This window comes from Hippopotamus amphibius, chromosome 5 (genome assembly GCF_030028045.1).
Source record: "Hippopotamus amphibius kiboko isolate mHipAmp2 chromosome 5, mHipAmp2.hap2, whole genome shotgun sequence".
NCBI lineage: Eukaryota > Metazoa > Chordata > Mammalia > Artiodactyla > Hippopotamidae > Hippopotamus > Hippopotamus amphibius.
The window spans coordinates 54,176,569-54,200,213 of NC_080190.1; the positions used below are offsets into that span (position 1 = coordinate 54,176,569).

The window sequence follows — 23,645 nt, forward strand, 5'->3', positions numbered from 1 at the left end:
GGAATTTACAAGGAAGAAAACATTTTCAAGTTAAATCTGTGATTTCTAAAGTCAATTAGGAAAACGCCTGGAGCCCTTTATAGTTAGAGCATTCTGGCCCATGTCCCTCACTTCACTCTTGGCCACCATGTTCTTCTTCAAGGCTGTTTTATGGACCCTATGATTGATCAGAAATGACTCTCCCTCCTTTATTTACTCAGCAAATTGCAGATCAGTTTATAATAGAGGGAGGGGCCAGCATCTGGTGTGATCCTTCGGTTGTCTTCTCATTTAATTCTCCTCTCACCTCAGGGATGCAGGCATTTCATTTCCTTCTTGCAACAAGGGAGAGGGAATTTTCCTTCACCTAAATATGTTATGGCAACTTCTCACCTGGAACCAGGTGTGTTTGCCTCCAAAGTTGAGGTTCTTTCCTGACACTGGTTCCATGAGAGCTCATGTGTAGTTGAAAATAATCTACAACATTGATGTTTAGCTTACACAGCAACCAAAACCTGACAGCTTCCTCTATTTTTCACAATCTGAACCTCCTCATAAGCCTCCAACCCACTGGATCTTGCCTGTCCCTGGGTGTCCCGCTGCTGAAGTCAAGGCTGATACATCCAGGGTCTGTTGCCTCCCCCTTTGCCCTCACTGGTCCCCTAGGTTCTCAACGATGCTGTGAATCCTCCCACTGTTGCTCATGCCTCCCTCCCCCCTGGTGTGGGCTGCATACCCACAGTCGTGGCTGTGGGCTACCCAGCCTTGCCATGGTGAAAAAAGTCCCAGCAGGCCTGTGGGCTTCTCCATGTGCATGTGCCAGAATGTGACCTTCTCTTCCACACCAAGAAGCCACCTGGGGAGACTAGAAGGCACTGCCTTTTCTATCCACCATGCTGGTGCTGGAGCACCTGTGAAGCGACCATCTCTGAGTCCCTAAAGGGAATAGTTCCTTGGTTTTCTGCTTTCTCTCTGGAGTGCCTGACATTTTAAAAAATATTTAATTAATTTATTTATCTATCATCTATCTACCTATGTCTCTATTTTTGGCTGTGTTGATTCTTAGTTGCAGCACAGGATCTTTGTTGTGGCATGCGGGCTTCTCTCTAGTTGTGGCACCAGGGCTCCAGAGCACGTGGGCTTTGCAGCCGTAGTTTGTGGGCTTAGTTGCCCTGCGGCATGTGGGATCTTAGTTCCCTGACTAGGGATCAAACCCATGGCCCCTGCATTGGAAGGTGGATTTTTTTTTAACCACTGGACCACCAGGGAAGTCCCTGGAGTTCCTGACCTTTTGCATCTACCCCTTCACATCCACACCATGGTTTTAGTCTGAGTAGAGGGCTCAGGACGCTCACCTTCGATTTCTCTCTCTCTGCCTCCCCTACACTCACGAAAAGCACAGGCTCTAGTCACAGGCTCCAGGTTCTCATCAGAGCTCTGACATGTTTTAGCTGTGTGACCCTGGACAAGCTGCTCAACTTCTCTTTTCCTCAGTTTCTCTGCTCCTCAGTAAAACAGTAGCTGAAGTTGGAGAGGAAGAGATCCCTTTGATGAAAGTGAAATGCTAAAGCGTCATGCTATATGAAAAGTTTTTGTTATATTAGGTAGTCAGTTGCCAGCAGTGGGGTGCATAGCTTTCCCTCCCCTTTTCAATAGCAATCTGTCTCCAAGAAATACCAGCCTCCCAATTGTGCTTAAGGATGTATGATGCTTCTTTAACGTGGAATGGTGACTGTCTTTTCTCGCCATGGTTTGGGGAAAAGAAAAAATAAACTCTGAAATTCAGGTCTAAAGGACTGATAGCAGACCCACTCACAAATGTGGATTTTGATGGAGAAGGGCGCGAGGACCAGCAGAGCACGTGCCATTGACTTGGGCATGGGAGGAAGGAGGATGCCAAGGTTTCTGGCTTTTGCCAGCACTTGGAGCCAGAGAAGCACAGGTAGGGATGGGATGGATGCTGTTTGTCAGCGTCTGGTCTGTGCTTTGCAGGCCTGGCAGCAGGCTTCCCAGAAGAGAGGAGTCATCTTCCCTTACTCTCGCCCCCACACTTAGCACCACCAGGACCAGGTGGATGCGAAAGAAGTGGCCAGAGTTCTGCCATCCTGGGCTACACTCCAACCCTGACGTCACTGCAGACACAGCACGTCAGGACTACAAGGGCCTTGAAGGCTCTGGGTTCAGTTCCACTCAGAGGTGAGATGGTGCCAAAGGCCACAGGGTGGAGAGAGGTTCTGCTTTCCCACTAAGTTCCTAAAATCTGAAAAGCTTCTTTTAAAGTGTTCCAACGTATTTTCTCTCCATATGGACTTTCCTTTTAAAAAACTACTTATGGGCAGATATACTGAAAAAGATACTGAGCACCCCATTTCCTTTCCAAATGCCCATTTTTTCTGCCACTCAGTTAACAAGAGTAAAAATCTTGTCATAATTTCTCGAACTTTTTTTTTTTTTTTTTTGTCGTGCTGTGCAGCATGAGGGATCTTAGTTCCCCGATCAGGACCAGGGGATCGAACCTGTGCCCCCTGCAGTCCTAACCACGGGACAGGACCGGGACCGCTAAGGAATTCCCCAACTTCTTTTTAAATGCATCTTCTACTTAAATGAGGTAGGTGATACTTCCTTCTTTTCTGAGGCACCCAGTATAAGGGTGACATAATTTGTGAGCACACAAGTAGAGTCACAAACCCATTTGGTTTGCAGGCAGAGAAGGCTGGATTCTCTGCAAAGTAGGTCAGGATACTTCCCATGATGCTTTGCTTGGAGGCTGCCCCAGGCATGCCCCTCCCTCCCCACTAAAGCTGGGAAGCCCCTCCAGCCACAAGCCTTTTTGTGTTCATGTGTGTAGGACACCTATGTTCCTGTGAGGACCCATCATAATTGCCTCCTTTCTCTGAACTCCTGAGTAGTCTGAATAATACTCGTAGTTTCTGAATAATTACTTCACAATTACCTTGGGTCATTTGTTGCTTTTTCTCACATTTTAACGACATGGTACCAAACAGAGTGCCTATCTCTTGACCTGATCTCTTAAAAAAGTGACTTGTGAAGATTAATGGTGTTGCAAAGGGGAGTAAAAGGGATGGACTAGGAGTTTGGGGTTGGTAGATGCAAACTATTACATTTAGAATGGATAAACAACAAGGTCCTACTGTATAGCACAGGGAACTATATTCAATAGCCTGTAATAAACCATAATGGAAAAGAACATAAAAAAAGAATGTCTATAGGTGTATAACTGAGTCACTTTGCTGTACAGCAGAGATTGGCACATCATAAATCACCTATACTTCAATTAAAAAAAAAAAAGACTAATGCTGTTGTGTTCAGGTCCGAAATTACCAAACAGTAAAGGTTTCTGGCTCCAGTATTCCCTGCTCAAAGGTCAGCAGGGCCAGCGGCCCTCTCTCACTATGAGATCTCTCCTGGCCACCACCCACCGCCTCTGCCCATCTGATGCTGCCTTCTAGCTGACAAGTTTCAGCCAGGCTGTGACAGCAGGGCAAAAAGGGTTTCATTCACTCTGGTTTCTACCCACAGTTGGTGCCAAAAATTCATTCCTTCAAGGAGTACTGAACTGAACCGCCTCGTTAATCCCTTACTCTCCTGATGAACAGCCAGATCATGCCAAACCACGAAAGCTTTCTCTCTCAACTTCCGTTGGCCTTCCTGCATTGCTGGGAAATCAGTCCATTCAACCCGTTTGAAGTACATAACTGGGTGGGGCTAGGTTGTTGATACTTTCTTGTGAAAGATTCCCTCTGAATCATCAGATACCTGTTCCTACAGGACAATGAACTATTAGAAATGGAAAAAAATCATTGAAAAATACCAGTTTCTTCAATCCTAAAATGCCATTGATTTAAAGATATGCTGTTTAGTTTTGCGGGAAAAAAAAAATTGAACACACATTTCCAAAATGAAGTGTGAAATATACTGCATCTTAGAACAGGTAGCATAACTAATGAGCTAACAAATTAAGGAGATTGTCATTTGAACCTCATTTCACCAAGCTCTGTGACGCTATGTAAAACTACTCTGGGGCACACAGGCACACGGAAGGGTAGCCTGGAAGAATGGTGGCCACCTGAAACCACACTTACAGGTGATCAGGCAGCTTTTAGGTGCTTAGTGGAAAACATTTGTTTTAAATATTTAAAAATTCTCTGAACTTGCCCAGTTGTGAGAATGAATGTCAAGTTGGTCCTGCCAGAAAATATCAATCCTGTATTTCTAGATGTAACCACAGGGACCCCCAAGGCTTCTGACTGGATGCAATCAGGTTGCAACACAACCTCTCAGTTGAAGGTGGAAGGTTGAGAGGCCCCTTAGGAGGGCTGATACTCCTTTAGGTGAGGAAGCAACACAAGCTATGAGCAAAGCAGAATGGAATGCTGAGGCTGAAGTGAACAACTGTGCAGGACCTGCCCTAATGCTAACTGGCAGCAGCCCTGTGAGATACCAACTAGAAAGTCCATAAAACCCTCCCTCCCCCATCAGACTTTTCCTTGGTATCTTTGCTACCGGCACAAAATGCTCCTTTTGCTATTTTCAAGTATTACTACTGAGGGAATTTTCTCCATCTTCCTGAATTGTTTCACAAAAGACAAAGTCCCCAAGATCACAGATTTCATATCTTTTCCTGAAAAATGGCTTCCATTTTGAGTGCTACCTAAATTGAGTACATTTAAGGATTTCACCTTACAGATTACATCAGCCTTAAAAAATGGTTTGATTTGTAGTTCCAAGTGGACTTGGCAATATAAAAAAGGAGTTTCTGGGGGCTTCCCTGGTGGCACAGTGGTTAAGAATCTGCCTGCCAATGCAGGGGACATGGGTTTGATCCCTGGGCCGGGAAGATCCCACATGCCACGGAGCAATTCTGCCCGTGCGCTACAGCTACTGAACCTGTGTTCTAGAGCCCACGTGCCACAACTACTGAAGCCTACACGCCTAGAGCCCGTGCTCCACAAGAGAAGCCACCACAATGAGAAACCAGCATACAGCAACGAAGAGTAACCCCCGCTTTCAACAACTAGAGAAAGCCTGCGTGCAGCAACAAAGACTCAACTCAGCCAAAAATAAACAAATAATAAATTTTAAAAAAAGCTATAAAGTGTATTTAAAAAAAAAAGGAGTTTCTGGTACTCTATACAATAGGATCTAGGTAAATAAAGCATAAATGATTATCATCCATTCATCCTTCAATGAGATTCCTTTTGATAAACAATAAAATTCTAATGTTCTAGGTATTTCAGCTGAACCTCAACCTGCCCATTTAATTCGTATAGTGCTTTTGATTCTCAAATAGGATTTCAGCCCTACGGCGTTCATCACAAACTCCCCAGTATAACTTGCTAGGAGGTTCAACTCTACCACTTTATCCTGCCCACTCATATGACCTCATGCAAAGACTGAACCTGTGGCCTTCAGTTTACTCCTCTGCAAAATGGAGACAGCAGTGCTTAGCTCAAAGGAATGTTATGATTATGCAAAAGGCTTGGCACACTACATGCAAAAACTTCAATTCAGTAACTATTATCAGCATATCTGACCCTCCTACCCTATTCAAATTTTACAGATCTTCAGTATATTCAATCTCAGGGACTTTAACGTGGGCACTTCTACACAGATGAACAATTTTAAGGAAAACATGCCTGCCCTTCTTCCCAGATCCTAACATTTAAAAGGGCACAGAAAATACTCAAGGGTTCAGGTCTCTAGGCACAGCACACACACCAATTGTGAGCAGGAAATCTGGCTTCAGGGGAACCTGTTCTTTTCTTGTCCTCTTCCCCCATATCCCTACTCTCTCCATCATATTTCTGCTGTGTAAAATGCCCTACCTTTTTTATGTGCTGTAACTATGTTTACTCTTGAAGACTTCCTCCTTGGACATCTTATAAACATACTTTATTCACTTCTCTTATGACACTCATCACAATAGACTACAGCTGTGTTTAACATGAGGTTGCTATGCTTTAGAAGGCAACTTCTATTCATTACTGTCTCCCCTGGGTCCAGTTAGCGTGGTGTCTGCTATACTCACACCCTCTGAACGTTCATTAGATACCCTTCTAAGCAAACCAAATGGGCCTTTATTATTTTGTGTATTTTTAACCACATACCTCAGTTATCCTTTAACACTTCAGATGATGTTTTAGAAAATGACAAATGGATTTTTTTTTTTGCCTAAAGCTTATTAATTTGCAGGCCTCCACTCTTCCCTGTGAGTGATGAAGGAAAAAACCCCAGAGGTATGTTAACAGGAGCCAGAGAACTAGTGATTTTATTTTCTGTTATCATTTAAGACCTATTATAATATTTTAATTTATAAGTATTCACATTTTATATTGAAAGGCCTTCATTGTCTTGGCAAAATCAGAAAAAGTGCTATAATAAAATGCTGTCATTAAAAAAAAAACCCTTGATTTTCTAGATAATCCTTTACTGATACCCACTGCTGAAATTATATCAATTTTGTGTTGTGTATGATACCATCCAAACATAAGGATATAAACTTTGGGATCTAAAATGTGACTGATGACAACAGGACCTTTAAGATTTCACTTTAAGATCACACTGTACAGGGACCACGGTAGAGGAGGGAAAACACAGAAGTTTCGTAGCTCTTTCTTAGGAAAAAACCCTTCAAAACCAGCCAAGCAACAGCAGCTAAAAATTATATAGTGTTTACTAAGGGCCTGCACATTTCACCTTAACCCTGTGAGGTAGCTTCTGTTATCTTCATTTTATAGATGAGGAAATGGGCACAGAGAGGTTAAATAATTTGCCAAAGGTCACATAAGAAGTAAGTGGAAGAGCTGGGGTTCAAATAAATGCAATCCAGCTATATGTACCATGGTTATAATCATACCATCCTCTATATATTGTATCAGTAAGAGAATAAGTTGCTTTCTCGAACAAATCTCATACTCAATGCCATGTATATGGTTCAGCTGGAAAAATTACAGACCAATCACCATCTGGCTAGAGCCTTTATTATTTCAGAAATAAGCATTCTATGTAACTTGAGGTGATCAGAATAGTTATTTATGGATTACTGTAATAAATATTTGTCAAAACACCAACTATCTCAATAATCATACACTTTTTCATTCATAAGAACTTCCAAAAATAACTCTTCTGTATCAAAAACTTAGAAATGGCACAAGAGTTAAATAATGGTCTGTGGAGGAGAGAAGGAAAATTCTGCTAGCGCAAACTCTAATGAAACATTTTCTCCATTACATTTTTGTTCATGAAAGAAGCCTCGCTTTGCCTTCTTTTTTTCAGTGATTCCTCTGAGAGGGACCGCAAGACACCAAAGCTGAGGGGAAAAACTGCTTTCATAATCTCAAGTGTAAACCACAAACAGGCTTTTCTGATAAAAGCTTTAAAGCCTGAAGAGATGAGAAAGGCAAATTTGCAAAACTATTCAACAACTATGAACAGTTGTATACTATATTGTTTGATTCCTTAAAAATGCAACCATTTTCATGCTTTGAATATTTTTTCCTGAGTATTTTAAGGATATTTTGTTCTAGATGATTCAAAAGTATGACTTACACACACACATAACATATATAACAGGAATTCTCCGTATGATTAGCATTGTGGATTCTCCTAACAGTGTCAAACAATGAGAAGCCAAATATGATCACATTTATACTGTAAGGAGAGCCCAGAGCATCACCTAAGTCCTTCGTTTTCTGCTCAATGCTTCTCTAAGTTCAGCAGATGCACAGCCATGACTTATTTCCAAACATCCAGACCCCCTCACTGGCTCACCACACTTACATGAGTGCTAAGCTCCAAGTAGTCAAAGAAAGACTTGCAGGTGACTCTTTATTTCTCTCTGGTCCCTTTACCAAACCCCTACATCACTTATGATATTACTTGTTAATATTCCACATTCCAAAATGAAAAAATGCAGGTTCACAAGTTTGCTAAATTTCACTTAACCAAATGAATTTAAAAATAGACAAAATACTTAATTCCTGCAACACAGAACTTGGTTTTCACATTCATTAGAACATTTAAAAGTTATTCAAACATGAGAATTGAATATGTGTGTGCTATTTGGAAGAGACTACTGAATTTATTCTCCAGAAGAAAAAGCAGACCTGAAGCATCACATTACTGGAACACTTGAAACATGTTGACAAGTTCTTATCTTCTAAACTTCAATGAAAGCTGCTTGCACGCACTATTTAAAGAATATCTGCCCCTATTAAACAAGCCAGATATCTGAAGTATGAAGGAAGTCAGAAACTGAGTCACTTCACTTCTTTCTGTTGCCTCCAGTTGCCAGAATAGTGGCAACTCGCATAAATATGTTTAATGTATCCATGTAGATTCCCAGCATCCTAGAAAAGAAATTATGCCTGTTAAATATGATGTAATTCTTGTAACAAGGACAAAAACTATTTCTTAAGGTAGGAAAGAAGAAAGCTCAATATGATTATTTGTCCTAGGTATATGAAATAGAAATGTTAAAAAAGATGCCAACTAAGGAAGTCCTACACTAGAAAACTATCAAGATTTTCATTTGGCAGATTAATCTTTTAAATGTTAAAGGGCAGTTTAAATATCATTATATTCTCTGGCACTCTACTATGAATACAGTATCTTTTGTGTTTTTTTTTTTTGTTTAAAAAAAAAAAAGAAATGAGTGATAGACAATGAAATAAATAATCAAAACAAAACCAAAGAAACACCTTTACAAAAAATGTGTTAGACACAAGTCTGGCATTTTTAAATATAACATACTCCCTCAATGCCTCCCCCCATTACCCCCAAAGAACCCTGCTACAAATCTGTAAGCATTATAGCAACACTTTAAAAAATCATTACATTAAGTTTTAAAGAAAGAAAAATACATTACTTAAAAAGTGATAGATACCATGAAACTCAAGAAAATTACTTAAAATAACCTACTTTGGTGGAGAGGCCAAGGAAAGGAAAAAGCATTATTATACAACACTTAACATCAGCTACAGCTGAATATTCCAAAATGGAATTTTCAATTTTTAGTAAAAAATTAAAAATTGAGGTGTTCCCAATTTTTAATAAAATAGGCTTTTCTATTAAAAATTTCAAGTCATTTATGTACACTTTCCAAAAATAACACTTGACTAATACATCTTTTCTTCAGTTTTGAAGTTTGTTAAATATAAATTACAAAAAAAAATTGACCAACAAGAGCACTATAAGACTAATTAACAAAAATAGGTAAAGTACTCCGAATCAATGGAATACATACCTAATTATTACACTTCATTGCAATATAATCAAATGTACTGTGTACACATAGCTTACTAAGGAGAGAGAACAGACCAAACAATAACAGAAATAAAATAGTAAAATTCAACAAAGTCGTTGCAGGTTGAACTCAAAAGATATGTTCAAGTCCTAATCTGTGGCACCTGTGAATGTGACCTTATTTGGGTATAGGGTCTTTGTGATTGTAACTAAGATGTGAGTTAAGAAGAGGCAATACTGGAAAAGGGTGAGCCTTAATCCAATGGCATCATTATAAGAGACAGAGATACAGGGAGAACATCACATGAAGACAGGAGTAGAGAGTAGAGTGATTTATCTACAAGCCAAGGAATGCCAAGGATGGCTGGCCATGACAGGAAGCTAGGAGAGAGGCATAGAGTAGATTCTCCCATAGGGTCCTCAGAAGGTACCAACCCTGATGATGCCTTGATTTCAGACTTCTGGCCTCTGGAACTATGAGAGAATAAATTTCTGTTGTTTTAAATCACCCGGTTTACATAATTTGTTATAGCAGTTCTTGGAAACTAACGCAGTCATAAAACAAAATAGGCCAAACAAATACAAATGTCCTTATGCAACAAAGGAAAGACATTTAAGGCTACTTACGAATTGATGGGATCATATTTTTGAACTCCATACACTGGTACTACTTCTGCACGCTTGATTACTTTCTGTGTATCATACAGAAGAAACATACTGAAAAGAACTAAGCCACCATAAATTGCCACTGAGTACAGAGTGGCACCGGCCACAGTGGTAGGTGGAAGAAACATAGATCCTGAAATCAAAATGGGAAAAAAAGTTTTTTTGGAAAAAAGATTTTTCTGTAACTGCATTTATAGTTAGCATTACTTAAATTTTTTTCTTTGGTATGTCACACAGGCAAGGAAACATCTGAGTATGTGCTCTAATTTTACATACACTCAGTTCAAAACTCATTATACTCATTCCTGCAGTGGGTCACTTGCCTACATTACAGAAAGGTTCCTGCATCAGAGCAATTTTCATGTTCTCCAGACCAACTTTCCCATTTTAGATGTATTTGGTAAAAGCAATAATGGTTTGCCATGATGCCAAATGAGCAAATCCAGTCAAATTAGCATGTATCTTTCAACTAACTTTTAAAAATGACACTCACTAAATTCTCTCCATTAGGATACCTGAGCATGTCAGATGATTTTAGGACATCATGAACCAAGAACCAAGTGTCAAAGCACAGTGCCTTACCTAGTGAGGACACGAAGACGACACCCAGGCCCACGCCCAGGGGTGCTCCCATGTTCAAAAACTTCTCACTGGGCGCACACATGGCCACGGTGGAGAGGCCTCCTACAATGCCAGCTGTGTACCATGCAGCTCTGACGAGAAGAGGCCCCCCCAATATCGTCAGAGGTGCCACCACTGCACCCATCACACCTGGAGAAAGACCAAGTGGGTAGTCAAGCATTTACTAAATAACAACCAAAAGGAGAATGCTTTTTCTAACTAACACGCCTTCTGAACATAATATAGCTTATTGTTAAACAATGATTATAGTCTTCTCCTTATTTGGGTAACACTATTCCCCAAACTCCACAACTAAAGCTTGTACCTATCCAAATTCTATCACAACAGTAACGCTATTCCTAGTCAAACACTCAAAACTTACAAGTATAAACACTAATCTAGATTCTTAGTAACTGTTAAATTCAACGTAGTTCGTTACTTGGATCTGAGTCTACCAATAGTCTTTATAACAATATTCACATTTGGAAGAACTGAGATGAAAAGGCTTAAAATAACTTAAGGTCAAACCTATTGCACTGAAAGAAAACAAAGTAAAAGGAAAGAATTTAAGTATATGATGCTTATCTTAGACTAGGAACTTCAAGGACAGACACTGTTGTTGCCTTGTGTAACAGGGAATGTAATCACAGCTTGTAAAAAGCAATTTTAGTTAGATAATTATAAACATGTTCACCAAAAATAGAGTAACAAAAATTTCATTAGCAAAGGTAAACAGAAATCCTTTATTTAAAAAAAGTAGATCTTAGGTAAGGCATTATTTCAGTATTAAACAGAACAAGCTATATCCTTTTCTTCTTCTGGCTGTACCACCCTACTTGTGGGATCTTAGTTCCCTAACTAAGTATGGAACCCAGGCTCCCTGCAGTGGAAGTGCAGTCTTAACCACTAGACAGCCAGGGAATTCCCAACTATACCCTTTTCTTAAACATTAAGTTTGCACAGCTGAACTCATGGAATAAGCACAGAGCTATCTTCACACTGAAATTTCAATACTAAAGTGTCTCTTTTGAGACTAACATTTCTAGATCAAGTAACAAGGCATATTTTATCACATGATGATGGATAATTTAAAAATTTTTTGCTCTAGGAAAGACACTGGATAGAAATTCGTCTGTGTGACATTTCCATTAGAATTCCTAGCAGTTTTGCACCTGACTGCAAAATTTTAAGCAAAACTTTCAAGGAGATTATTAAGCTTTTTTCCAATGATACTTTCTGATAAAAATCTTAAACGGCAATAGATGTTTGCTGCTTAAGAACAAATTAATTACAAAACTAACAAGAATAGTTCAACATTATCATTATGAATGAAAACTGGCCTTCAGGAAATTAGTAGATCCACTAGGGAAAACAAGTATGAATGTTCTTTAAAAATAAACAGAACTACCATATGATCCAGCAATCCCACTTGCGGGTTTGTAAGCCAAGGAACTGAAATCAGGATCGTGTAGAGATATCTGCACTCCCATGTTCACTGCAGCGTTACAACAGTCAAGATATGAAAACAACTCAAGTGTTTGTCAACAGATGGATGGATAAAGAAGATGTCGTGTATGTATACAATGGACTATTATTCAGCCTCAAAAAAGAATGAAATCTTTCACTTTTTGACAACACGGATGGACCTTGAGGGCATTATGCTAAGTGAAAAGTCAGAGCAAGACAAATATTATAAATGATCTCACTTATACATGGAATCTAAAAAAGTCAAACTAAGAGAAACACAGAACATGGTGGTGGTTACTAGGGGCTGGGGGGGGAATGGGGAGATACTGGTCAAAGGGTACAAGCTTCCAATTATGATTAACAAGTTTGAGGGCCTAATGTATACCATGATTATAGCTAATAACACCATATCATATACTTAAATGTTGCTAAGAGAATAGATCTTAAATGTCCTCACCATAAAAAAGATATGGTAAATATGGAAATGAAGGTGTTAGCTAATTCTATGGTAGTCATCATTTCATAATATATAAATGTGTCAAATCAACATGTTGTACACCTTAAACTGACACAATATCATGTATTAGTTATATCTCAAAAAAGGGAAAAACACAATTAGAAGAGACTAGCTTTCAGTGAGTATTTCAGTAATTCTTGCACAGTATCACTTAGGCCTGATTGAGACCACAGGTGTGTTGACAAGGTGTTAAACATCTGGGTGAAAAATGAAAACAGAATGCATTGGGATATTTATCCTGGGTCAAAAGCTGGCTTTGATGTCTCTTTGACACTGTGAGTGGTTGTCCTTTGAATTAAAACAGACTGAAACTCAATCATGCCAGTGAATGAAGGACTGGACAGAGTGCTTTAAGAAATAACAGTGGGGGTGGTGTCAGTCTTGACCTCGGCACTTCCTGGTGTGTGACCTCACCCACCCTCAGCTTCCTCATCTATGAATGTATGGACAAGATAATGCCTGCACACACAGCTTTCTAAGATGTTTATGAAGAATAAAGCAAATTTTGAAAACAAATTAAAAAGAGGAAAGAGAAAAAAATGGCAGGAAAGGGTCAACATAGCAGGCCTAAGCCTACCTTTAGAAAGACCAGCAGGTCTATATATAATTTTATTTCAAGCTACAGTAAGGAAGCCTTTCTACCTGTGTTGCTTAGAAAACCCCTTCTTATCTGCTATTATTGTAGCATATAAATTACTAAAGTTCTGGGTATTTTATGTATGTTGGAGGGCAGTCCCCAGGACCACCCATTCATTCAGCAATTCATTAGATGGAGTCACAGGACTCAGTATACAGTTATACTCAGAGCTAAGGTTTATTACAGGGTAAGGACACACAACAGGATCAACAAGGGAGAAAGATACAGGCAAAGTCTAGAGTCTGGAGAAATCCATACACAGGCTTTCAGTGCTCTCTCCTTCCTCTGAGGCCACACACCAAGAATGTGAAATGTGCAGTGATACATGATGTTTCTGCCCAGGGAAGCCCATTAGAGACTCAGTGCCCTAGGTTTTTACTGGGGGCTGATGATGTAGGCACCCTCCTAGCAACTACCAAAATCCAGACTCGGAGAAGGAAAGCAGGCATTCAGTGTAACTCACACTGTTTGCATAGTCTAACCCTATTGGTTAGAGAATGGTTCAAGTGTCAAGTTCTCAGATGCCAGCCAAAGACTATTCAACAAGTGGATCTACTATTTATCAAAGATAAAATGACACTGAACCAGCTTATTCAAGGAACTCAGTGTCTAAAATGGAAAACAGGTGCAGAACTCTATTCACTGGCCAAGATACTGAATAATCCTTAAATATTTGTATGGTACTGAGAGACATTAAATTTTATAGCAAATGTACACACTATATTTTAAGTAATTTTTTTCTTAAAAGATTATTAGTATTAGAAGAAAATATTGGGACCATCACCCTCCAACCATGAAAGTTCTGTCCTGTAAAGCTCCACAGAAAATACCTATAGTTAAATTACCTAAGACCTAATGGAAGAGAGACTTGAAAACCAAGGTTGGAAAGTCATGCTGTCTCATATTCACCAAAACAAAGCCAGCACATGAAGAATATAAATGATGTATTTCACATTGGAAATTCATCAGATGGGGTGCCCCAAACCTGATTTCCATTTACTAACCCACGTTAAAGACATTTCAGTCTGTCTCCCTGGAAGTTTCAGAGAAATGCTTATAAAATCTGTCTTGTTTTGTGGTAGAGAACATGCATCTAAGAAGCATTTTTTTCCCCCGCGTCTGGTTGGTTCTTTACTCAACCCAGAGGCAGAATATCCTGGGATACTTGCAATGGAAAATACTTTATGTAAACTTTAAAATATTTGTCTTTCCATAATTAACAAAAATATTACATATATCTAAAAGAATATTAACACTCTCCCACAATACCAGGGTTGGAGAGCCTCTGTCCTGCCACAGTAACTCTGTGCCAAGGACTATCTACTGACACAGCTAATGCATCACATACAAAGTACATTTCCAAAGATCTTTTTTTGACTGCTTTCTTCTTCCCAACGCTCCACTGCAAAAGTCTATTCTTTCACATGTCCCACCTTCCTCCTCCTCTGGTGCAGACCCCCAGTTTCTTACTTTCTAAAGATATACAACAAGAACAATTCTCAAGTGATGTATATCAGATCTGAAATTCTCCTGGTATTAGACAAAATACATAAAACAAAATCTCTGCATATACTAGACTGTCACCAGAGGTAAGTTTAATACTGGGGCTGTCTATGGTCTTAGTATCAGAATCATTAACTTTCCAGAGTGGAGATCTGGCAAGAACACAACCAGGAAAAAGTGCAAAAAACTGTGTTTGGTAGACATGAGGCTTAATTAAAATGTATACATATTTATGATTGTGAAGAGCCACCAAAAAAGGTAGTATTTAAGATTGTTTAATAACAATTTTAAAATGGAACATACCAGAATGTAGTAACCAAGCAAGATGCTTTGGGCCTGGGCTCTGGTCATAGGATATTGACTGTACCAGCATTCCAGCTCCAATCATGGCTGCAAAGGTTGCACCAATTGTCTGAAAGACATGTATTACTAAGAAAAACTGATCCTTATACAACAACAAAGAAGAAACCTACAGTTTCAAGTTCACTTAGTCCTTCTAATAAACCATGTTTAAAAAAGATGAAGGATAATAAATAGAATCTTTTATTTTTGTAGCACAATTAAAAGGCCTTGTTCTTATTTCAGTCTGGTCAAATTAGCAACAGCATCCCCTACTGTTATACACAACATTTTGCAGAAAACTGAGTGAGTGAGTAGAGCTTTGGCAGATAACATCATCTTTAAAAAATTTTATTCTTGTTAGAGGTATTAACAAACCCCTTTAAAAACCCCAAGATAATTATTTTATATTTATTTTGGTATAGCACAAATAACATTACAAAAATTTGTCATGATACACCAATCAGAATATATGTGTATATATATATTTATATATATATAAAGCACATTGTCTCAAACTCACTATTTGCTAAATGAAAACTTGAAAAAAAAGCAGCACATGGAAAAGACAAGAAATAAGATTCTACAGTTTCTATCCTCCCAGTTTTCCGACTGAATTGGCCCTCATCCCTTTTCTTTGCCTTAGATTTCCATTGTTACACATTTAAATATTCCTTGTGAATAACAAGGAAAAATGTTTGTAATGAAAGAAAGATGATAATCGATCTTCAGGAAATTTAAAGCAGAAATTGCAAACCGCAGCCCTTGGGCAAGATCCGGCAATAGATGTTGTTTGGCCCACTATTCAAAAAACAATTGAGTGTGAATGCATTTAGTTGGGAAGATTTTCTCTGGATGCCAAAATCCCATGTGATGTATCAGGCCTGCCTCATTCATCTGCATTACCTGTCTAACCCATGTGCACTTGAACAGTCAACCTCTGAGGTGAAGTACAGGTAAACATTACAGCTATTTCTGCGGAGAATGGGAAAGCCTTCACTCGTAATACAGAAAACCACACTGGGTTCTACTCTACTATCTTCCAATGGAGAAAAATTACTAAAAGCTACTTCATCTACCTCTGTGCAAAGCATTTTCAGGATATTTAACACCATTATATATTTTTCTTCTAAAGTCCTTCATGATTCAGGCCCATTTTTTGCCTTTCACCTTCCCATAATACTCTACACTCCAGCTACATTAAACTGGTAGGCTGCAAACATGCCCGAGTTTCATGCCTCTTTAATTCTGTTTATTATGCCTATAAATACCTCCTTCCCATCTGGTTGACATACTCAAGGATTACCTCTTAGTCTGGAAAGTTTTTCTGGTAGGTACACTGGCTGTTATAAACAATGTCAGATGCCTCTACTCTGTTCCAAAAGCACTTGGTACAAACCCTGACATTATCTGTAAGTCTGTCACCTCTCAAAGGCTTCTTCATCTCTGCAGCACCTGTCTGACTTTCTAAACTATTTTACTTAAACAACCCTAAGAGCAGGTGAGACTGATCTTATGCCCACAGGCACCTGAGAATATGGCCCAAGCACAAAACTTCCTTGAAGTTTTAGGGGCTAAACTCTTTCGTATATTTTAATCTTTCATGTTTGCTTTATTACAAGAGCACTGAATTTAATTGTTTACCTCTGATTAAAACTGACATACCTGATGAGAATGCAACAAGTTGATTCTGTGTCATCAATAACCTCAATTAACCTCCAGGCTAGGAGATTCATGACACCCATCTGAGAAGCAAGACCCTAATAGTGAGGTATCCAAATGGCTACAAAACTGCTAATAGTTCTCCTTTTGGAAAGTACAGTATAGTAGAAATAGTACAGACTTGGAAGTCATAGGGATTTGGGCTGCCCGTGGAGAGAATCAGTGGGAATTTGCTATGGGAAGTCTGTTAAGTATTATGTTAACTTTCCCACCTTGCCTTCCCTTCCAGTCTCACACTCATTGCTCTTGTTTACATTCTTATCATCCATCATTTTAGAGCTTGAAAAGGCACAGCTGGTACACCTGCTTCCCGTCTCTTCCATATTAGTTCTTAAAGCTCAAATATAAATCATACTTTAGCTGTTCCAGCATCTGCAACAGCCTCTAACTGCTTAGGTGTTCTCCTCAGCTCAGCAATCAAACACACCTTTTCTAATTGTGTCTTCTTCACACTCCAGACCTCAAATACTTGAACTTCACCTGAATGGGATTATAAAGTAATGACTACTTCCTCTTCTTTGCCCAAGCTGTTTTTTACAAAACTGGACTACCCTGTCCTCTCCTAAAATAAAAAAATGCTAGCAAACCAACAAATGCTCAAGAAACTCTCATTGAATATAAGACCTTATATAGAGTCAAGAAAAGTTCAGAATAATAGTGACAGCACTATTCTAGTCTGTACAGAGTGCTTGGGTTTTTGTGACAGCTATTTTCCACTGACCTCTAAAATGGATTTTCATCCCCCTTATCTTTCAGTAAATTACTACAAAATAGAGGTGTTTAATATTTGCTGCTAGATACGTAGAATGTTCCTGTAAGTCTGGATTCCAACACCTTTGCTGCTACTAAAATACATACTCAACAAGGAATAAAAGCCGACTTGCCTGAGAATGTATTTCCTACTTTGTTTTAGCTGCACTAATAATTCATATATTATTTGAACAAAAATTTGCCTAATATAGTAAGGTATTCTTTCCATTTAATCCCCTCCTCCCATAGTTTTCATTTAATCTTTTGCTATTTAGTGTGAAAGGAAAACAAAAACAAGCTGACTTACCACCCAAGAGCCTCTCATCATGAAGTTCATGAGAGCTGGAGTTCTGCTCACTGCCAGGGCAGACAAAGCTGTTATGCCAATACTTCCTGCTAAGTACATATAGGTGGAATGAATTCTATCCTTCACATACTGTGGCCAAATTCTGTAAGAAACACAACATGGTTAATTTATAGAATTATGCATGTGAATTTTGGTTGAATCATTTACTAGCTGGGAGAGCTTGAGAAATATCACTCTATTGCTCTAAATCTTATTCTATTATCATGGAAAAAATGATGCATGTTGGAGTTACCATAAAAAAATTAATAAAAACATATTAGCTCTTGGCACATATAAAAAACAACACATCTGCTCCTTGCTTAAACACATTATATAACCTTGGTAAAAGATTTTTATTTATTGTTTGAATAAATATATGCCAAGGAAATAAGAGATTCTGTTTTTACTCATGTGTATTTCCACACAGTTGGAACAATGGACATAAAACATTCCAAAAGTGGCAAAAGATAAGGATGAGAAGAAAGCTGGAAACTTTAAGGCTAGAATTGTTTGGGAAGAATTCACTTACACAGCTTTTTCAATAGCTCCAATCTCATTAGACATTCCCAAGCCATAGTAGCATAAAGCTCCAAGACCAACAGCAGCCCCTCCAGCAATAAACCATCTTCCCATCTGATCGACTGTAGAACACAGGAAGAAATGCATGTTAATACTGTTGTCTTGACTAAATAAGACAACTAATCTTTAATTTCACTCTAACAAAATCTGAGGAGGCAGTCCATCTGTAGATGTAGGGGTACTTCCATGATATGTTATTTTATTCATAAGAGGTGTGTTCTCATGACACTCTTAGAAAGTAAAAATGAGAAAAACATGTTAACAGTCATATATTATATTTAATATTGTGTCTAAAGTGCTATTAACAAAGATGATGCTTTACATGGAGTCAAGAAAAAAATGAACCAAAGAAAAATGTAATTAGTGTTTATGCAGCAGGATCAAGGGAGAGGGTGCTCTTGTTTTTCAGAGTACTGAGAAAGAAATAATTTATCAACTCTTAACTAGATGGAGGTATTCACCAAGAGCACCTTATTCCCTTTAGTCAAAGTTTGTTCACTAAGAATGTTACTACACTGTTGCTATGATTCATATAATTTGGTTTCTAGGGTCAACTGACTAATAGAAATGCCGAGGGATGCCAACTAGGGCTCTCTCCCATTTTAATATATAGACGGTCCCCAACTTAAGATTTTTCAGCTTTACGATGATGCAAAAACAATATGCATTCAAATACAAACTGTACTTTAAATTTTTTATTTTGATCTTTTCCTGGACTACCGATACGCAGTACAATACTCTCTTGTGATGCTGGGCAGTGGCAGTGAGCCACAGCACCCAGTCAGCCAGTTGCTCATGAGAGTAAACAACCGATACACTTATAACTGTTCTGCACTCACCCAACAATTCTATTTTTCACTTTCAGGATTCGATAAATCACAGGAACGATTCAACACGTTATCATAAAATAGGCATAGTGTTAGATAACTTTGCCCAACTGTAGGCCAATGTTCAACTAGTCCAAACACGTTTATGGTAGGCTAGCCTAAGCTACGACATTCGGTAGGTTACGTATACTAAATGTATTTTGAACTTCAGGACATCTTCAACTTATGAGGGGTTTATTAGGCTATAACTCCATCTTAAGTCAGGGAAGATCGGTATTGACCTTTTGCAAGGTTGTTAAGGAGTAGCAGTGTTCTCCGACTTTGGGTAGATTTCTAATCTAGATTCTGAACTTGCAAAGCTGAAATTCAAACTGTGAACCAAACTGACTTTGCTTCCTGAGAGGCCCTAAATGGGCAGCCAGTCAAGAGGACCTCTCTTGAACAACTAGGTTTTTATTAACGTCTACGCTTTGGTGATTTACTCTTGACCTGAAACATATACAAATATTATGTTTGTAAGATTCTATACAACTTCAAATGAACTTCATTAACAGATTATAACTTTCAGATCATGGCATATTAACTAATAATCCTTTAAAAAAATGGTGAAAGTAAAATTTTTTTCTGGAAGAAATATGACTAGGAACCACTGAGCCCAGTGTGAAGTACCAATCTTTTCAGGGTCATCAGATCCCTGAGGATGATCGCCCTCCTTCTCACAAAATGCACATATATACAAGTTTGCATGTATTTTATGGAGGCTGTTCACGGACCTCTTAAAACAGGAGTTTACTAAAGGCTTCACCTACTTTTAAATATTTTTTCCAATGATGGTTCCAAAGCTGCCTCCTTGAGCTCTTGGCTAGTTTTTCCACGCCGAATCCCAATTCTTGTCTTGGTTGCATATTCCTGATATACATGAAAACAAAGACACAAACCATCCACACCAAAAGAATGTTAACAATAAAACAGAGGATCTTGTCACACTAGAAAACTCTGTATAAAGTAACTTAGTACTGTCTATGTATATAACTTCACTTGAAAGTATGTTAGCCAACGTAAAAAATTAAATGTAGATTCTACCTGAGCTCTCACGAATTCATTACAACCTAACTTCTTAGTTCAAGCTTCAGAATTAGTTCATAAACTACAAATTTTATTTATATTTCTAGAATTATAAACACTAACTTTTAAAAGATATGCATTCACTAAGTATTAGCTACACTATCATCTGGGAAATGGACTCAATCCTTTTAACACAAAGTCAAAGGGAGGGATGACTACTACCTCTATTTTAGCTCTTTTTCAACAGTGGAACAGTTAATTTAAGAGACAAAAGTTGTCTCTTTTAGCTTCTGTATATTTCTTTACCTACCTCATATTTCAAAATTTATACTCTTGAGTGCTAAAGCAGAAGTCTATCATGAAAGGAAATGGGTTTCTCTCTAATCCGACAGATTTTAGTCTACCATTCTCTAAACAAGAGCTGAAATGACATGTTTAGTAACTTATTAAGAAGTTACTGGCCAACTGTTAATATTCCCTGGTTCTTAAGCTTTTGACAATAGGCTCCACAACCTATTTGCTAAACCGTATAGCTCTCAATCCTTCACAAATTACTCTAAATTCTCTGAATGAGAAACTCCAAGAGCTGTAAGTAACGGAGAAGTTACAGGAGTTCTTTTTCATGTGTTAAGGATAGAACAGAATGATACAAAACTAATAGGGAGGAAGTACTGATTTAGGACATTTTCAGGGCTGTTTCAGTAAATCACTAATGGTAGAGTAGGGATCTTCACACTCTGTCCAAAAAAAAAAGCCCTAGGAGCATAGAGAGGGACACACAATGTAAAAATATTCAGATTATCTCTACCCTTCTGGGTGTTAAGAGCCATTGATTCTTCGTGATGGAATTCTTCACAACAGGGGAGGCCTTGGTGAAAGCTGGGTGGAAAGCCCTGGAAGGTAGTGTCCGGAGACACACCAGTCTTGCGGCCAGCATGGTGGTGCACCAGGTTTACCAAGCAGATCTGAAATGCTAGTTAGAGACAGAGACAAAAAATACCCATTAACCAGATGAAGGAAGGATGCAGAAGAGATAAGAGCCAATCCTCTCTTCCTAGAAAAGAAGAAATACAGTGACCTTTTAAAATGGTAATGATGAATACTCTGCTTCTCCCTTATTAGTTTAAGAAATTCATCCCAAAGAACTGGTTTGGGATGGATCACCAAAATGGGTTTAAATATCAACTGGAACAATAACAACACGAATGACTTAAGTTATGTGTTCAATACAGAGTGGATTTAATATCTTAAGAGAATTACAGGGTGTGTGGTGGATTTTATAAATGTGGTTTTGGCTGAAGATTTATACCAGCGTTCAGTGGGAAAATTTAAAAGAAGGCTAAGAATAACTTTGAGCAGAGGAAAAATGTCAACCAAAAAAGGAATGATTAACTCTTCAAGGAGTTAATCATTGAAAGGCTATAAGACACCAACTGGAAACCAAGCATGCCAAGTATTACTTTCCTTCAAAATATAATACAAAAATATTCAAGGTATTAAAACCACCTGGGATGTATCTTAAAAATGTAGATTCCTAAGGTCTACCTCCGGTCCTAATGATTTAATCCCCAGGGAAAAGCGCAGTAATTATGTATGGGCACCCCAAAAGCTAATAATAATCCTTGCTTTTAAATATCTGACTGTACTTCCAACTCTGCCAAGGGATCTGCGAGGGGTGTACAACACTGACACCTATCCTTAGGGAAAATACCGAGTCATTCTAGCACTTTCGTGCCATTACATCATCTCAGCCTAAAGGTGCTGTGCTTCTCAGTCCTCAACACAGCTACTGAGGAGCGCCACCTCAGACAGAGCCGTCTTCAGGGTGGGAATTTTGCTTCTGCCACAAGCTAGACGCGGCCTCGAGCGAAATGTTTGCTCTCCGAGACTCAGGTGCCTTAGCTACAAAACGGCTAACGTTGCCGACCGCGTACGCTTCCGTGCGCATCGATGAGCTCAGGCGCCTGGTCCCCCGAGCAAGTTCACCCAGATCACAAGACTCGGATGAGTGCCCGGCAGCAAAACTCCAGGCTCCAAAAGTCAATGCACCAGCCTCAGACGCCCCCTTATCTACCAGGGCAGCGGCTGGGCGGCACGGCCGCGGAGATGACTCAGCAACTCACTGCCCAGGGGAGAAGAGGGCAGAGAAGGCGAGCCCCTGCCCGCCTACCCCAGGCCCCGCAGCCGCCGGCCGCCCCCTCCACCGGGTCACCCGCAGGATGGCCCTCACGTGCCGCCAGGCCGTGACGCAGCCCGCAGCCTCCAGCCCTCCCCACGGGGCCGCATGTCAGGAACACAGTGGATCGCGATGCCTTTCGGGCCGGGGGAGCTTTACCTCAGTCCCTGGTCACCTCAAGCGCGCAGTTCCCCTTCCAGGCCGCCGAAACGGCACGGCACACGCCTCCCGCCTCCTCGCCCACCGCTTACTGACTGTGCGCGCAGTCCCTTTAGCTCACTGCGTGACGCAACATCCGGAGAAGCCGCAAAGGCTACGGACAGCCAATCATGAACGGAGCCCTAACGGAAGGGCGGGCATAGTAGGAAGGAGGGGTTCCGAGCTGTAGGGGCGGGACTAGTGGAGGATTGTTGGGCGCGTCACAGTCAACGTCCATCGTGGGTGTGGGCTGAGGAGGCATTTCAGCCATTTTAGCTCTGGGTAGCGGAGCTCGCTTTCGCTTTTGTCTCAACAGTTTCACTTCAGGAGTTACGAAAATTAATTTAAAATTCAAAGAGGATATTATGAGAATTAAAAATTATTTCTGCGCCCTGTTTCTTTCCTCTTGTGGGCTTTTTGTGCCTTCTCAAGAATTTATTGCGAGGTAGTGTGCCAAATTGGCAGTTTCAGACCGGAGCCAACCGGTTTCTTGGGTCGGATGTGAAATCTGCGAAAGGGTCTGGGTCACACAAGGTCGGAGAGCGACCTGGCCGGATTTTAAGGGTTGCTGTCGTTGCTTTGTGACCTACCCGCGACACATTTTCAAGGTGAATACTTGTATAATGGATTGGTACAACAGGCTTTGCCTCTTACCCAAGGTTTTTTTTTGAGAACTATTCGCATGCACGCGATTTGTAAATTGAAAAGCCGTTTCTTGGCTACGTAAGGAAGCTTTTCTCCCCCTATCACTGTCATTTACCCGTTACACAAATATGTACTGAACCTCACTTTGTACCAAATTCTGCACTGGGGATACATAAAAGTAAAAGACATTGTACCATTGTTGTAGCAAAACAAAGTCCTTGCCCTTATGGCATTTACTTTTTGGTGGAGACAGGAAGTAGACAAACTGTTAGCGATAAGTACTGAAAAGAAAAATAATGGTGCGTAAAACCCTGGAGGGGTGCTGTTTCGATAAGGTGATTAAC

The 23,645-nt window shown here is 39.6% G+C and overlaps 1 protein-coding gene across 2 annotated transcripts; it reads right to left on the bottom strand.

Moving 5' to 3' along the window:
- Positions 1 to 6,964: 6,964 nt before the first annotated feature.
- Positions 6,965 to 22,743, bottom strand: GHITM (growth hormone inducible transmembrane protein). 2 transcript variants are annotated; one of them, XM_057736003.1, is made up of 9 exons: positions 22,618 to 22,743; positions 21,091 to 21,255; positions 20,027 to 20,126; positions 18,341 to 18,452; positions 17,773 to 17,914; positions 14,958 to 15,066; positions 10,492 to 10,680; positions 9,871 to 10,042; positions 6,965 to 8,348 (listed from the first exon to the last, which is right to left on the bottom strand). In XM_057736003.1, the coding sequence occupies exons 2-9, from the start codon at positions 21,217 to 21,219 to the stop codon at positions 8,264 to 8,266; spliced, it is 1,038 nt and encodes a 345-aa protein (XP_057591986.1). In that variant the 5' UTR covers positions 21,220 to 21,255; positions 22,618 to 22,743; the 3' UTR covers positions 6,965 to 8,263. The 2 variants fall into 2 exon arrangements, with proteins under 2 accessions (XP_057591986.1, XP_057591987.1); XM_057736004.1 differs by lacking the exon at positions 9,871 to 10,042.
- Positions 22,744 to 23,645: the final 902 nt, after the last annotated feature.